A 15171-nucleotide genomic window follows, 5' to 3' on the forward strand; every position below is an offset into this window, starting at 1 on the left:
GCCTATTTTCCGAAAAACCTAAAGTTGAGGAGATCATATGCATGTGCACGTGCGCGTGAACGAACCACCATTCGAAAGACACTAACACCCCAACCCCACGATGGTTGTTTACATAATGAGCAATCAAATGAATTGCAATTTGATTAAGTCGAGAATCCAAACACACATTTCAGCATTGAGAGAGAGAGAGAGAGAGAGAGAGAGAGACTTTGGGGGGTGGGGTAAGAAAATACACTTCATCTTGAGACAATAGTTAATAAAGAGACTTATTGAGTAAGCTTCTCTACCATGAACACAAATAACCAAATAATGTTTACACACAATCATAGCTACATGCTCTAAACACATTATCTAAAACAATCACAACCATCTAGATATTTTTCAGCCGTGTTTGGATGCACCATTATATTGAATTGTGATTATTAGTTCGATAAATTGGAGAACCAAATTCCGTTTCCCAAATTCACATCGAAGGCACAACACATCGTGCGATTCACAATTATGTTTCTTTCAAGTTGGACTCAAATGAATTCAACCATTTCCACCCTATGGAACCAATTATCGCAATCCAATTTAATATTGCATCCAAACACAGCCTTAGACACTCATTCTCTGCTCCCAAGTCCATGTTCAAGTGATACACCATTCTCTTTCGAGCTCGCTTTTCAGCTGCATTACTTCATTATCCGGCAGAATTACCGTCACCATCCATCCGCCGCTTCCACATTTATCATCTCCGCCACTCGCATGATCCCGAACCACCAACACGGCCCCTTCATCGCCGACCCCATCAATCTTAAACTGCACCAAAATTGGTTTCTGTCCTTTAAACTCCATCTCGAAGAAATTCACCTGCTCCAAGTCCACGAACGTCAGATTCACGCCGTATACGATAAGATCCGGCGACCCGCTATTGCTGTCCACCATCACTTCAATCTCCTTACTCACATCCACTCCCCCTTTAGCAATCAGCGCCGCCAGTTCCGATAGCTCAGCATCTTTCACATCTAAATCTGCTTCAACTGTGCTTATGATCTGATCATTACTCAGCCATACATTCTCTTTCCCACGAGGATCGGTTCGACAGATAGTCACGATCTTGGGTTCTTTTCCTTCTCTCATTTTAGCCAAAGATCGCCAGATCAGAGCGGAAAGAGCTTCGAACGGTGGGATTTGGCCAGAGATCTTAGACTGTATATGCTTCAGTTGGGTGTCTGTGATATGGAAAAGGAATGTGTCCATTTTACAGTTATTGGCAGTTAGCCAATGGTCTCCAACAGGTTCAACCGGTTTGGCGGGAAGCTGTTTTGTGGGAGGATTGGGTGGTTTTATGGGCTTTTCGACCGTTGATCTTGGGGGGTTGATGGATTGGGTTGGTGGGGTCCCAGCCATGATGTGGGCCCACGTGTCAATGAATCTTAGAGCTGAGAATACATCTCCAAGAGCATGAGACCAGCTGAAGCCAATTGCTACTCCTCCACATCTGAACCATGTGAACTGAAACAAAATCCAAATCAGATGAGAAAGTCAAGAGAAATTCATTGACTCTTGATAGGCAGGGCAGTGGGGCCTACCTTTATGTATTTTGTGAACATCCACGCCGTTCATCCATTTTTTCAGATCATTTTAGATTAGGAGACCAAAATTGAAGCAGACCCAAATCTCAAGTGGACCACACCACAGGAAACAATGTTGATTAAACACCTACCATTAAAAACTTCCTAGGGCCCACCGTAATGTTTATTTGTCATCCAAGCTGTTGATGAGGTCACACAGACATGGATGAAGGAAAAGCACAAATATCATCTTGATCCAAAACTTTCGTGGCCCAAGATCATTAAATAACCACTGTTTCCAGTGGTGAGGTCCACCTGAAATTTTGATCTGCTTCATTCTCGGGCCCACACACTAAAATGAGTTGAAAAAACGTATGGACGGTGTGGATTAAAATCAAGTACATCAAGGTGGGCCCCACTGTCAAGGCGCCACAGAATCGTACATTAACTCAAGTTAAACCGACTAACCTGTGGGACCCACTGTCACTGAGTCAAAGTCCCAAAATCAGATTGGTTGAACAATCCTAACATCTGATTGGTGGATGCTTGTTTATTCAAATAAGGCCGTTGGGTATTTTTCATTTTTGACCGTCCAATGAATGTGGACCAATACAATAGTCAGCTAATCACATCAGTTATTTTTTAAAAAAATAAAAAATAAAAATTCACGGTGCATCTTAATGTAAATATATTATTTGACTCGATTGCATGCCACGCAGGAAATTCTAAGTGCCTGTGTGTCATCCATCGCACTCTACCAGAGTATCAAAGTTTTCGAAAATGAGGTGATCCGAACGGTAGATGCGGATATAATTTCCCAAATGAAAAACTGGAACTCCTGAGGAGTACCAAAAAGTGTAGTCTCTCACACGAAATAGATGGGGCCTCATGGCACGCCTGCATGAGATATGGGCCATTCATTACGTAGGTGTGTAGGGTACATTGTATACATGAGCTTACATTCATTAAGTAGGCCCACTTACACGCGAATATAAACGGTTGGTGTTCTTTTCTATCTAACCATCCATTATTCTAGTACAAGTGTGGCCCACTGAAGAGTGGACAGTTCTGATCTTTTTCCCAGGGCTGCGGATTTGTGACGTGGACGGATGTGATTAGACGTAGTATAATACAAGGGCTGCGGCTTCAATGAACCCTAATTCATTGAGTGGGTAAATCCCTGATTGTAAGGCATCATGTTGTGTTTTCCTTACATCCAGGCCGTCCATCAATCTTTATAGCTCATTTTAGGGCGCTATCCTAAAATTGAAGTAGATCCAAATCTAAGGTGAATCACACCACAAGAAATAACGGAGATTGACCTGTAACATCCTTGATTTTCACTATTTTGGATTTCCAAAAATCCATCAATTTTTATTTTTTTATTTTATTTAATTAACCTAAATATTACTTAATGACCATTAGCACTCAATGTCAGTTTATACAGGGTGTACCAGTGAAGAACCGCACAAGTCCGGTTAATCATGTAACGTCCCGTCCAACTAGAACAGTGTACTGAAGCGTCCTCGTAGGATTTGCCGCAGGACCGCTCGTTTAAACTACTCATGGTTTGGTGCCATAACTAAATTAAGTTAGGATTAGCCCATTAGAGTAGACCAGTCGGGTTGTGATTGGGCCAAATGCGGGCCGTCAAGCCAAATGGCCATTTACACTTGGCAGTAGCCCGTGCGGCCTATACCGCGACATGGGAAGGTCAGAAAATTATAAAAATTGAGGGAAGCATAGATCTCATTGGGCTTGGGGACCATCGCGGACCGCGGACTCAGTGGACACCCAGAAGTGTAATCTGGCACTTGCCAGATGCGCCCCACTAAGGCCAAAATTAGAATTTGGCACGGGTAAATAAAAACTGAAATGTAAGACATTTCAGCCGTCGGATTTCTTCATAATTTACGATGAGGGTCTAATGTATTTTTCTACGCCCGTCCACAAACTCTAGGACCCGATCGTGGCACGGTGACCGTCGATCGCGAATCAGACCCGTGCGACCAAACCCCATATCTGATCATCCCCAAATTTTGCATGGCCCTTCATCGGGCCATGGAGCACCTATCCTATAAGTTTCATGGTCAGAGGGCCACCAGAACTTCCCCGGTTATCCAAACAAGCTCTAGACCGCTCGTTGGTGGACCACTAGTTCCAAAACTATAGAATAATGTCTGTCCCATTGGGCTTGACGTCCATCGCGAGAGTCAGACCGGGGTACTGTCCAGAACCGGTCAACTCGAGCCGAAGGACGAGTGCATGAGAAGTGCAAATACTCCAAAGAAAGGAGCTGGAACTTAAGTGAATTGGGTCATCCACTCTTATGCAAAGTTGAGGATTTCGGACCGTCAGTTTGCGACCAAACTTTACCCATAGAGTGAGGATATTTTCCTGCTCATATCCGTATAGCCGCGGCCCTGATCAACTATCAGTGACCGTTGAACAGACTTCTTATCATATCTGTCGATCAGCGCATCCAAATGACGGGCCGATCATATCCATACGTAGATCATCATTAGGGCTAGCTATCTTACGGTGTATATTGACTTGTACACCTCATAGTGGGCCCTAGAGCTTAGAAAGACTTTCTCATAGGTCTAGTATAGTGAAAACCCATCTCTTAGGGCCATTTACACCAAACCTGAGACTATATAAGGGCCTCATTTGGGGCACCCCTCTCCCCATACGAATTTGCCCTAGAGAAGAAAGGAGAGAAGAGGAAAAAGGGAGAAGAGAAAGAGGAGAAAAGAGGAGAAAGAGAGAGGGAGAGTAAAGAAGGGAGTGAAGGTGAACCCTAGATCGAGGTGGGACCTAAAGAATCAAACCCCACAACTCCCTACCTCTTCTCCAAGAAGAATCTCTCCTCTACAACCGCCCATTCATCCCGTTGATCGTCTAGGTAAGACCCATCACCCATTTTTCCTTAAAACCCTTGTGATGAGAAGGGATTTCATGAATCTCTAACATGCAAATGGTTGTTTTAGGGAATCCGGTCGTCCGACCCCAAAAGCCCTCATTCCTAGGTCGTTTCCAAGATCTCAACGATCCATAGGTGTGGACTATTACTCTTAGGTGACCTAGCACCAATTATAATACGAGATTAATGATTTTGATTGCTTGGATGTTATTTTTGAAAGCCTAGGAAATCCTAGGAATTGTATGTTAGTTGATATGATATGGATTTATATGTTTTGACTCTCTCTGTCATGATGTTGTTTATGTTTCTCACATGATTTGATGTATGGATGATCATATGCTCATGCCGTGTTGATTTTTATATGTTGTTGCTTCATATTTCGTATGATTTCATTACTCTTATGTGTATGATTTCTCAACATGGAGGAAGTGTTAACTTCCTCAATAACCCACACCACACACATACACTTTATTTATAATATTAATGATTTTGCTTGTAGAAAAATTTGAATTGTATGTTGAGCAATATGAGATCAAGGTGTTGAATATGTTTGATGTTACATTGGTAGTTAGCATGTTATAAGTCACTATTCCTACCCTTGGGTTGGTCGGGAACATGAGGAGAGCGAAGGTGGTTCCGTTGGTAGAACCACCTTGAGGCTAAACCCATGGGTTTGGACGAGTACGTGTGGGCGGCAGTAGTTGGGCTACATGGGTCGCTTGTACCCGATGTCGTTCCGCCACATACTTGCCTGAGCTCGTGTGGTTCAGTCTACTAGCTGACCCACCTAGTTTGTTAACCTTTTTTGCTCACACATGCATGGAAACTGGAACACCCCACCACCGTTGTAGCCCATCGATACCGGATAGAATATTGATCCATAGTCTCGTGAGCCGGGCATGGTGGAATGGGACACTATGTCCGAGCTGTCGGCCTACGCTGGGGTGACGCGCTTCCCCGTAGTAACCGTGAGCGACCCCACATTCAGCACCCCCCATGTGCTTGAAGTCGGGGATGGGGGAAACCCGACGGGGTCAAGGATCGCGGGGTCTCGGCCTCACACATTGGGGGGTCTTGGCCTCGCAACTAGTTCAGGGCATTTAATACGTGGGGTGTATCAGATTCTCAAATCTGCTGGATGAATGAATTTAACTAAGAACCTGGTTAACATCATCATTGCATGGCATTAGTTAGGTTGGCGACTCGGCAGTCGAGGTCGCACTGAGGGAGTGTTGGCATTGGCGATCGTTAGATGTTGTCGCACGAGGGAGAGTTGTGGTGAGGGCATACATCATATCATCCTGCATCCATGCACATTAACAAGACTAGATAGATGTTTATGATTGATTGCTTTTCATTAAATTTTTATTATAATTGATGCTTGTTGCGACTTAAGACTAATAGCACCCATTGAGTTGATCACTCACTCCCACTCTGGGACGGTGTTTTAAAACACCAACCAGACTCGTTCATAGATGCAGGTGATACAGATTTTGTGGAGCCTGGCGATACAAGCCTCGAGGAGGACGGGCCCTCATCGGACCTGTGGATGGCACGTTGGATCGCTGCACAGATGGCTCAGCTCTATTCTTTTTGGTCATATTATTCTTTATGATTTTGTTGGGTGACACCATGTGCGACCCTTTATTATTTTTTCTTGGTCATGTATATGTGTGTGTGTATATATATATATATATATATATATATATATATATATATATATATATATATATATATATATATGCTAGTTCTCTTTCATTTCAGTCGACAGGTGCATTTGTGCTTCATGTTCCAGGAACTCCAGGCTGCGCATTTAAACCCGATTAAATGCATATTAAGGAAAATCGATTATAAGTGACCCCGGAAACTCGGGAGTCGAGCGTATGCACGACCCCCGATTTTCAGGGTGTTACATGACCATTAAAAATTTATTGTGGGCAACCAAGGGTGTTACATGACCATTAAAAATTTATTGTGGGCAACCAAAGTTTTGGATCAAACTGATATTTGTGTGGTCCGTTCATCTAGATCCTTGTGACCTTATCAACAGGTTGGATGGCAAATAAACATTCTGCTAGTCCCCAAAAGATTTTTTTAACGGTGGGTATTCAATCACCACTGTTTCCTATGGTGTTGTTCACTTGAGATTTGGATTTGCTTAATTTTTTGGATAATGTCCCAAAAGGATCTTTCATAACGTGTGGACAGTGTGGATGTAAGTTACATTCATCAAGGTGGGCCCCACAGTAAGGGAACCACCACCTGTGGATCCGATCAAGATCAGTACATTGTCCAATCGCAATCCCCCACTTGACATTCCTCTCTCTCCCTCATGGGAGCGGATTGGATACTCTACGCTTGAGTAGCCAAAAGGTCACTGAAGTGACATGGCAAAATGGCATTGGTAGATATTAATAGGCTGTTTCCTTCCAATAAATGCTCTTCCAAAGGAAATCTGTTAGGGATGTTTTTCATTTTAGTCCTGAACGTACTCGGTCCTACACAAGTAAACTTCATTTTCATATTTTCTTTTCTTTTCTTCTCTCTCTATCTGCTTCTTACCATCAATATCTCTATCTACTTCTTGCTATCAACATTACTCAATCTATGACATCCAGTCTGTCCATCCATTTTATAAGATAATTTTAGAGCCTTAACTCAAAACCTAATTATATAAAAGGCTAAAATCGACCACACCAAAGGAAACAATGTGAATTGAATTTATACTGTTGAAAAATTCTTAGTAACCATAGAAGTTTTGGATCAAGATTATATTTAATTTTTACCTTCATCTATGTTTTTTTATTCTTTGAATAGATGAAAAATAAACATCACCATGGGCCTGGAAAGGTTTCAACGGTGGAAATCATTATTTTCACTGTTTCCTGTGGTATGGTCTACTTGAGATTTTTATAAGCTTCAATTTTAGGCTCAATGCCTAAAATTAGATGAAAAAACAGATGAAAGGTGTAGATAAATCACATAAATTCACAATGGGCCCAACTGAATTTACTCAGCGTGACAATCCAATTTCGTGGCCAAGTGTGTGCACGATGGAAACGGAGAAAAATCTGTTAACGGATCTAACTGAGTAGCATTTATACCAAGGGAACATACCATTGGTATCTAACCAATGATGTTTTGCCACATTACTTCATTAGCCTTTGCTACTGAAACTTAGAGTATCCAATCCGCTCCCCGTTAGGGGTGCACACTGAACCGGGAGAACCGTGGAACCGGACCGAAACCGACCAAACGGTCCGATTTGGTCCGGTTTTAGAGTGCACCGGTTCCGGTTCCGGTTCCAAAAATCAAAGAACCGATTACATCGGTTCGGTTCTCGGTTTAGGGGTATGTAGAACCGAACTGAACCACCGATCCAATCCGTAGAACCGAACCGTGGAACCGAACTTGAAACCAAACCAGGAACCCTTTGATTGTTTCCATATTTGACTCATGATTTATGGTTTATAATGTACCATTTGATTGTTTCTATAAATGTATTTTTGCACACCTTATACAATATTTAAACCATTTATCAAATGGATCACAACATGAATGGACATGAGCTAGATAATAAAATAAAACATGCAATTGAGCTGGATTATAAAAAGCCCAGAACCGTGGAACCGATCCGGAACCGAACCGGTTTTAACGGTTTGGTTCTAGTGTGCTAACGGTCCGATTCCGGTTCCGAATATCCTAAAACCATTAGGAACGGTTTGGTTCCGATTTCACCCTAGAACCAGACCGAACCCACCCGTGTGCACCCCTACTCCCCGTATGTTCCCTTGGTATAAATGCTACTCCGTTCGATCCATTAACGGATCGTTCTCCGTTTCTGCCGTGCGTATTGAGAAAATTCAGTTAGGCCCACTGTGAATTTATGTGATTTATCCACACCTTCCATATATTTTTCCACCTAATTTTAGGTGTTGAGCTCAAAATTGAAGCTTATAAAAATCTCAAATGGACCATACCATAGGAAACAGTGGAAATAATGATTTCCATCGTTGAAACATTTCTAGGCCCCACAATGATGTTTATTTTTCATCCAAACTATTCAATGGATCAAAAGACATGGATGAAAGTAAAAAAACAAATATAATCTTGATCCAAAACTTCTATGGCCCCCAAGAATTTTTCAACAGTATAAATCCAATTCACACTGTTTTCCTTTCGTGTGGTCGATTTTAGCTTTTTATATGCTTAGGTTTTGAGCTAAGGCCCTAAAATTATCTTATAAAATGGATGGAGAGGCAGGATAAAATACATAAATTACGGTGGACCCCATAGAGTTTACTCAGTACGCAATCCGCTTACCTTGGCCAGATACCGGTAAACTCCATGTACGACGCAGATTCCCTACGAAAGTCTTTCGTAGGAAGTTCCTGCGCTAGGAACCCAAGTGGGGCTCACTGTGATGTTTGTGAGAAATCCTCCCCTTCCATCTGTTTTTTGAATTCATTTCAGGACATGATATAAAAAAATGAACAGTATCCAAAGCTCAAGTGGACCGTACTAAAGGAAAAGTGGTTAGAAAAATTCCTACCGTTAAAATCTACCTGGGTTCGACAGTGATGTTTACACGCCATCCATACCGTTAATAACTTCATTCTTATTAGGATGAAATGAAATCACAAATATTAGCATGACTCAAAACTTCTGTGGGCCCACGAATATTTCAACTATGGAAATTCAATTATCATGTTTTTGGCCCACTTGAGCTCTGGAAATGGTTCATTTTTGGCTTCATATCCTGAATTGAACTCAAATAACGAATGGACGGGTAGGATTTCTCACAAACATCACAGTGAGCCCCACCTAAGTTCCAGCGCACAAACTAGGCGTCCTTTTTTTTTTTAAAGATAAACAATTACCTATGCGTTGCCAAGTGCATTCACGACCTAAAGGTATTTTACTCACTAACGGATCTCCGTTACAAGAGTATTTATTGAAAGGAAATAGCCTATTGACATCCACCCATGCCAATTTTCACGCCACTACAGTAGCCTTACGGTCAATGATGCGTATCCAGTCCAATCCCAAACATACCATTTGTCTCTAATCAATGGTGTTTTGCCGCATCACTTCAGTAGCCAAAAAGGCTACTGAAGCGCCCAGTATCCAATCCGCTCCCTATCTTACTATTAGGGCGTGTTTGGCCGGACCGATCCCATGGAATTTGGTGGGATGGGATCAGTTTTAAGGTAATGATGATGGTGTCAGTGGATTGTCTCATGATCCATGGGATTGCTTATATCCCTCGGAAGTTCACCGGGTCTGTTTGGCACGCTGCGCTTATCCTGGGATTTTACCATCCAGTCCATTCAACCAAGGGACAGGATCACTGTTAAGGTAATGATGGTGATGTCAGTGGATTGTCTTAAGATCCATGGGATTGCTCATGTCCCTGAACAAGTGCACTGGATCTGTTTGGCTCGTCATGCCGATCCCAGGATATTGCCGATCCCATCCCTCCTAATCCCACCTAATCCCACATCCAGCGCCCGGCCAAACACGCCCTTAGCATTTGGAAATTGTCCACGTGGCATGCATTAACTCAAATAAATTGTCAAACCCACTTCAATGTGTCAGAGACCCGAAATTAATATTGGTCGTGAAATCCTAGCCTTTGATCAGTGGATACTTGTTTGTTGAAACAGGACCACAAGATGTTTTTCATTTCTAACCGTCCACTAAACTCCTATCAATCCAATGGTTAGAAAATCAAGTAAGGGCCGTTTGGCCGGTCGGATTTGAAGGGATTGGATGGTATTGGAAGGGATTGGAAGTCAAATCCCGGGATTGGCCTGGCGTGCCAAACAGAGTCGGTGATCCGATACCAATCCCATGTATCTCAAGACAATCCGCTGAAAACACCACCATTACGTTTAAATCCCATCAAATCCACCCTAATCCTTCAAATTTGCCTGGGACGTGTTTGGTTTGAGGGATTAGAAGGGATGAGAAAGTTTAATACCCGGATTGGCGGGCGCGCCAAACAGACTGGATATAGCAATCCAAGGATATATCAATCCCATGGATCTCCAGACAATCCACCGACAACACCATTATTACCTAGAAATCCATGCCATCCACCCTAATACCATTCATTCCCTTCCAATCCACCCGGCCAAACGGCCCTAAGCGTAGCTTTTGATTCATGCTATATCTAAATTGCGATCAATAGGTTTGACTAAATTACTTATATGCCACGTATGCAATTTCCAATTGCTGGCGCATCATAAATAACACTCTGACAGAGTATCAAAGTTCTCATCTAACGGCAGTTATTGGTAAGGGTGTCAATGGGCCGATCTCGGGCCAGAAAATTCAAATATGAATAGGCCCGGCCCGAAGGCCTGGCACGAAACAGTTCAAAACCCGGGCCGAGACCCACAAAAGGCCCGGCCCGTTGTAGCACTAGCGATTGGTGATACAGATGGAAACAATAAATGCCGATGCACCGAATTCTGATGTGACGATTATTAAAAACCGTCCGATTTTGATTGATTGGTTGTAACAGATCAGGACCGTCACCTAAAATATATAATTCTGGGCCCACCAAAGTATCCAATGGTGGTGCAGACACGTAGCAACCGTCCGATCAACAGAATACAGGAACGCATTTAGTGGATCAATCCGCATCGTTGGATCAGTTTAACATCTTTCATGGGACACACACACGGTATCTGGCCATTTGGGATCCCAGGATAAGCGGTTCTGATCTTTCACACGTGTTCATATTCTCCACAGGTGCCGCGACTGAACATGGCCTTCCATGTGCTGGCAGAGAGCGGCAGGAAATACTCCTGAAATCAGTCCATGTGGGCCCATTGACTTGTGGTCCAGGATGTTGATCTGAAGGTACCTGATTCTCCCCAATTTCCAGGCTTTCCAACATTCGAGGTGGAGCCCATCAGATAAAAGGTCTGGATCACCGAACCATGGGCCCCACATGTATGAAGTCAGGAGCAATAACAAACTACACGCTGCTGTATCATAAGTTATAGTACATCCATCTTTTTCAGGGAAAATGTCACACGTGTAGAATATCCTACCCGTACAAAAGGTGGGCCACACCACGATAATCATACAGAGGGACACAACGTTAGTGTCCATTATCATCCAACTGCATGAGTGTACAGCTGTGGATTGCACGTGCCCATTTACAACGTCCTTTTGTAGAAGCTGTGTGGGGCCACAGAGATGCCCGTGACAAATCCACTCCGTCCATCAATTTTGAAAGAACACAATAGGACAGGTGTCTAAAAAATCAGGTAGATCAAAAAACTCATGTGGGCCATACCACACAAACAGCAGGGATTGAATGCCCACCGTTAAAACTTCGTGGGGGCTACGGAAGTTTCGTATCCGGATGATATTTGTGGCGCCACAATTTATCTGAGTGTTAATAACCATATTAACAGTTTGGATGGCATATAAACATCATGGCCAACTTACATAAGGTTTCAACATTGGAAATTCTCATTCGCACTCTCTCGTTTTGTGTGGCCCAACCAAGTTTTGGATCTACCTAATATTTTTACTCATGTCCTATTGTGGTCTTAAAAAACTGATGGACGGAGTGGATCTATCATGGCCATCTCTTCAGCGTGATGGATGTACTACATATGGATGTATTGGAACTTTTTGTTTTTTTTATGACGATGTATCGGAACTTAAATACAGTTGTGGTATCAGTTTATGGAAACGGATTGGCTACTCCCCCTGACACCAGCCCCGGAGCTGGTGGTCGGTGCGCTGTGGGCCCCACCATGATGTATGTGTTTCATCCATTCCGTTCATCCATTTTAAAATATCATTTTATGTCTTTATCCGAAAAATGAGAGGGATATAAATCTCAAATGGATCACACCACAGGAAAAAAATAGTGATTGGATATCCATCATTTAAATCCTCCTAAGGCCTGATGTACTGTTTATTTGAAATCCAATCCGTTTATTAGGTCATAAAGACCCAGATGAAGGATGAAAACAAAGATCAACTTGATCCAATATTTTTATGGCCCCCAAAAAGTTTTTAACGGTCGAAGTTCATTTAACACTGTTTCCTGTAATGTGGTCCACTTGAGAGTGGGATATACCTCATTTTTTGTGTATTACCATAAATTGATCTAGAAAAATAGATAGACGGAATGGATGAAACACATACATCATGATGGGCCCACAGAGCACCGACCACCAGCTCCGGGGCTGGTGTCAGGGGGAGTAGCCAATCCGTTTCCATAACTCAGTTTATCATGTCATCTTTCTCTCTTTTTCAAAATGCCCTCTTTTGCCCAGAATCTCTTATTAATAAGACATTTCTACCCTTGGAGATGGTCAAGGGATGTTTCCCTAAATACGGTGACACATGGCCCAAAACAGGAACGCCAGTTGCCTGCTGACACTGCTCTGTGGGCCCCACCATGATGTATGTGTTTTATCCACGCCGTCCATTCATTTTTCTAAGATCATTTTAAGGCATGAGCCCAGGAATTAGGTAGATTCAAATCTCATGTGGACCATACCACATGAAACAATTGTGACCGAACACCCACCATTAAAAACTTCTTGAGGGGCACGAAAGTTTTGGATGAATGTGATGTTTGTGTTTCCCCCTTCATCCGGGTTTGTGTGACCTAATCAACGGATTGGATGGAAAATAAACATTATAGTGGGCCTTAAAAAGTTTTTAATGGTTGGTATTCAATCATTATTGTTTTCTTGTGTGGTTCACTTGTGATTTGGTTCGATCTCATTTTTGGGATCATGCCCTCAAATGATCTGGAAAAACAGATGAACCGCCTGGATGAAACACATACATCATGGTGGGGCCCACAGAATACCATGTAGTCGCCACCTCGCTGGCGGCAGCATCCGTAGACAATCCGCGGCCCCAAAACACACTCTCTAAAACTATACTTTGTTTTTTCACTTTACATACCGAGGGGAGCGGATTAGGTGAGACCCCGGATCACCAAGGTGGGTGGGACCCACTGTGATGTATGTGACTACATCCACGCCGTCCATCCGTACTTAAAGATCATTTTAGTGCATGATCCAAAAAAATGAAGTAGATCCATATCTCAGGTTGACCATGATACAGGTAACAGTGATAATCAACCATTAAAAACTTCTCGTGGGCCACAAAAGTTTCGGATAAAGCTAATATTAGGGTGGTCTCTTCATCCAGATCTTTGTGACCTTATCAATGGGTTGGATGCCGTTCTGGTAGCCCCCATCAAACTTTTAATGGTGGAGATTCAATCACTACTTTTTCCAGTAGTAGTCCACATAAGATTTGAACTTGCTTCATTTTTGGGACCATACACTAAAATGAGCTTTCAAAACGGTTGGACTGTGTGGATTTAAGGCACATACATCCAAGTGGGCCCCACAGTGATGTTTATACAATTTTTTCAGTACACTCAATCCACAATGGGCCCACTAATCAAACGGTCTGGATTCAAATTGTGGATCCAATTATACAACATTGTAAGGAGAATAGATTAGGTGGTGGGCCATACCTGTAAGACTGCCAAAGGAGAAAATAGCATCTCAGGTCCAATAACTTGGCTGGGCACAAGGTGTTTGTGTAGGTCCCACTCCTTCTTATCTAGCCATTCATCAAGTGTCTCATTACACCGGCCTTCAATGATGCGGACCCCACTATCATTACACTTGATGAACGGTCTACCAGCATCTGATCGCCGGATCCGACCGGCTACTGTGCTGTAGAAATCGAGCCACCTGAACATAGGCCTCTTGATCGACAAGATATCGAGACCGTCGAAAGCTTCCTTATTGTAGTAATAGACGGTCCGTAGATAATGGAGCTTCATGGCCAAGTCCATGTTAGTTAATTCATGGACGGCGGTCTCGCCGGTGACTGCCGCCGGGACGACTGACGATGTCTTTACGGCATGGAGGGGGTTTTGGACGTCGCCGGAAACCATGGTGGGATGGGCCTTTTGGACTGGGCTTTTTGGGTTGGGCTTGTGTTATAGATAGAGGAAGAAGGAAGAAATATATGTAAGGAAAGGAGGAGAGTTGCAGAAGGTTTTATCAGATGGTCTCTTTATACGAAAAACAGAGAGAGAGAGAGAGAGAGAGAGAGAGAGAGTACTCAGGTTTTAAAAGTGTGTGGGGGAAGCACGGGTCAGTAATCTGGACCGTTGATTGATGGCCCAGCAGTGGGTGGAACATGCCCAAATGATATTTCTTTTTGTGGCACACAAATAAACGGTTAATAAGAGATATACACTAATGCTGCACAGTAAGTTGAGTAGTCTATAAGATCATCCGATATGTTTGGATTTTTGTGAGCAGTCCATCAAGGGTGGGGCCCACAAGATCAACGGTCTCGATCCTTAAGATATTGGCTCACTTATCGACGCCAGGTCTTGGGATACTGTGGAATATGGGTATCCTTGGTCGAGGATTATGTAATTGAGAGAGAGGGGTATTTACTGTAATCTGGGCCGTTGATATGATGATTCTCATTTAGTATATGGGCCATGATCCAAAAACCTCCGCGATGGGGCAATCCTAACCTTTCAGATGGTGCCCGACAAATAAACGGTTAAGAAGAAGTATAATTCATATTGTGCACATTAATGAAATTAAATAATATCAGGACCGTTGGTCTGATGATCTTCATAGTAGATGGGCCATGGTCCAAAAA

General features: G+C 42.9%; 1 protein-coding gene across 1 annotated transcript; it reads right to left on the bottom strand.

The window, feature by feature from the left end:
- Positions 1 to 241: 241 nt before the first annotated feature.
- On the bottom strand, positions 242 to 14532 carry LOC131218682 (protein ECERIFERUM 26-like). The gene is made up of 2 exons (XM_058213372.1): positions 14015 to 14532; positions 242 to 1497 (listed from the first exon to the last, which is right to left on the bottom strand). The coding sequence occupies exons 1-2, from the start codon at positions 14441 to 14443 to the stop codon at positions 631 to 633; spliced, it is 1296 nt and encodes a 431-aa protein (XP_058069355.1). The 5' UTR covers positions 14444 to 14532; the 3' UTR covers positions 242 to 630.
- Between the last annotated feature and the right edge of the window lie 639 nt (positions 14533 to 15171).

Source organism: Magnolia sinica, chromosome 11, assembly GCF_029962835.1.
Source record: "Magnolia sinica isolate HGM2019 chromosome 11, MsV1, whole genome shotgun sequence".
Taxonomy (NCBI): Eukaryota; Viridiplantae; Streptophyta; class Magnoliopsida; order Magnoliales; family Magnoliaceae; genus Magnolia; species Magnolia sinica.

Bases quoted from the DNA above. Each gene is read 5' to 3' on its own strand.
- LOC131218682 (XM_058213372.1), bottom strand. From the start codon at position 14,443: ATGGTTTCCGGCGACGTCCAAAACCCCCTCCATGCCGTAAAGACATCG. The intron at 1,498-14,014 runs GTATGGCCCACC...ATTTTGTTTCAG, and splicing joins CTCCTTTGGCAGTCTTACAG to TTCACATGGTTCAGATGTGG.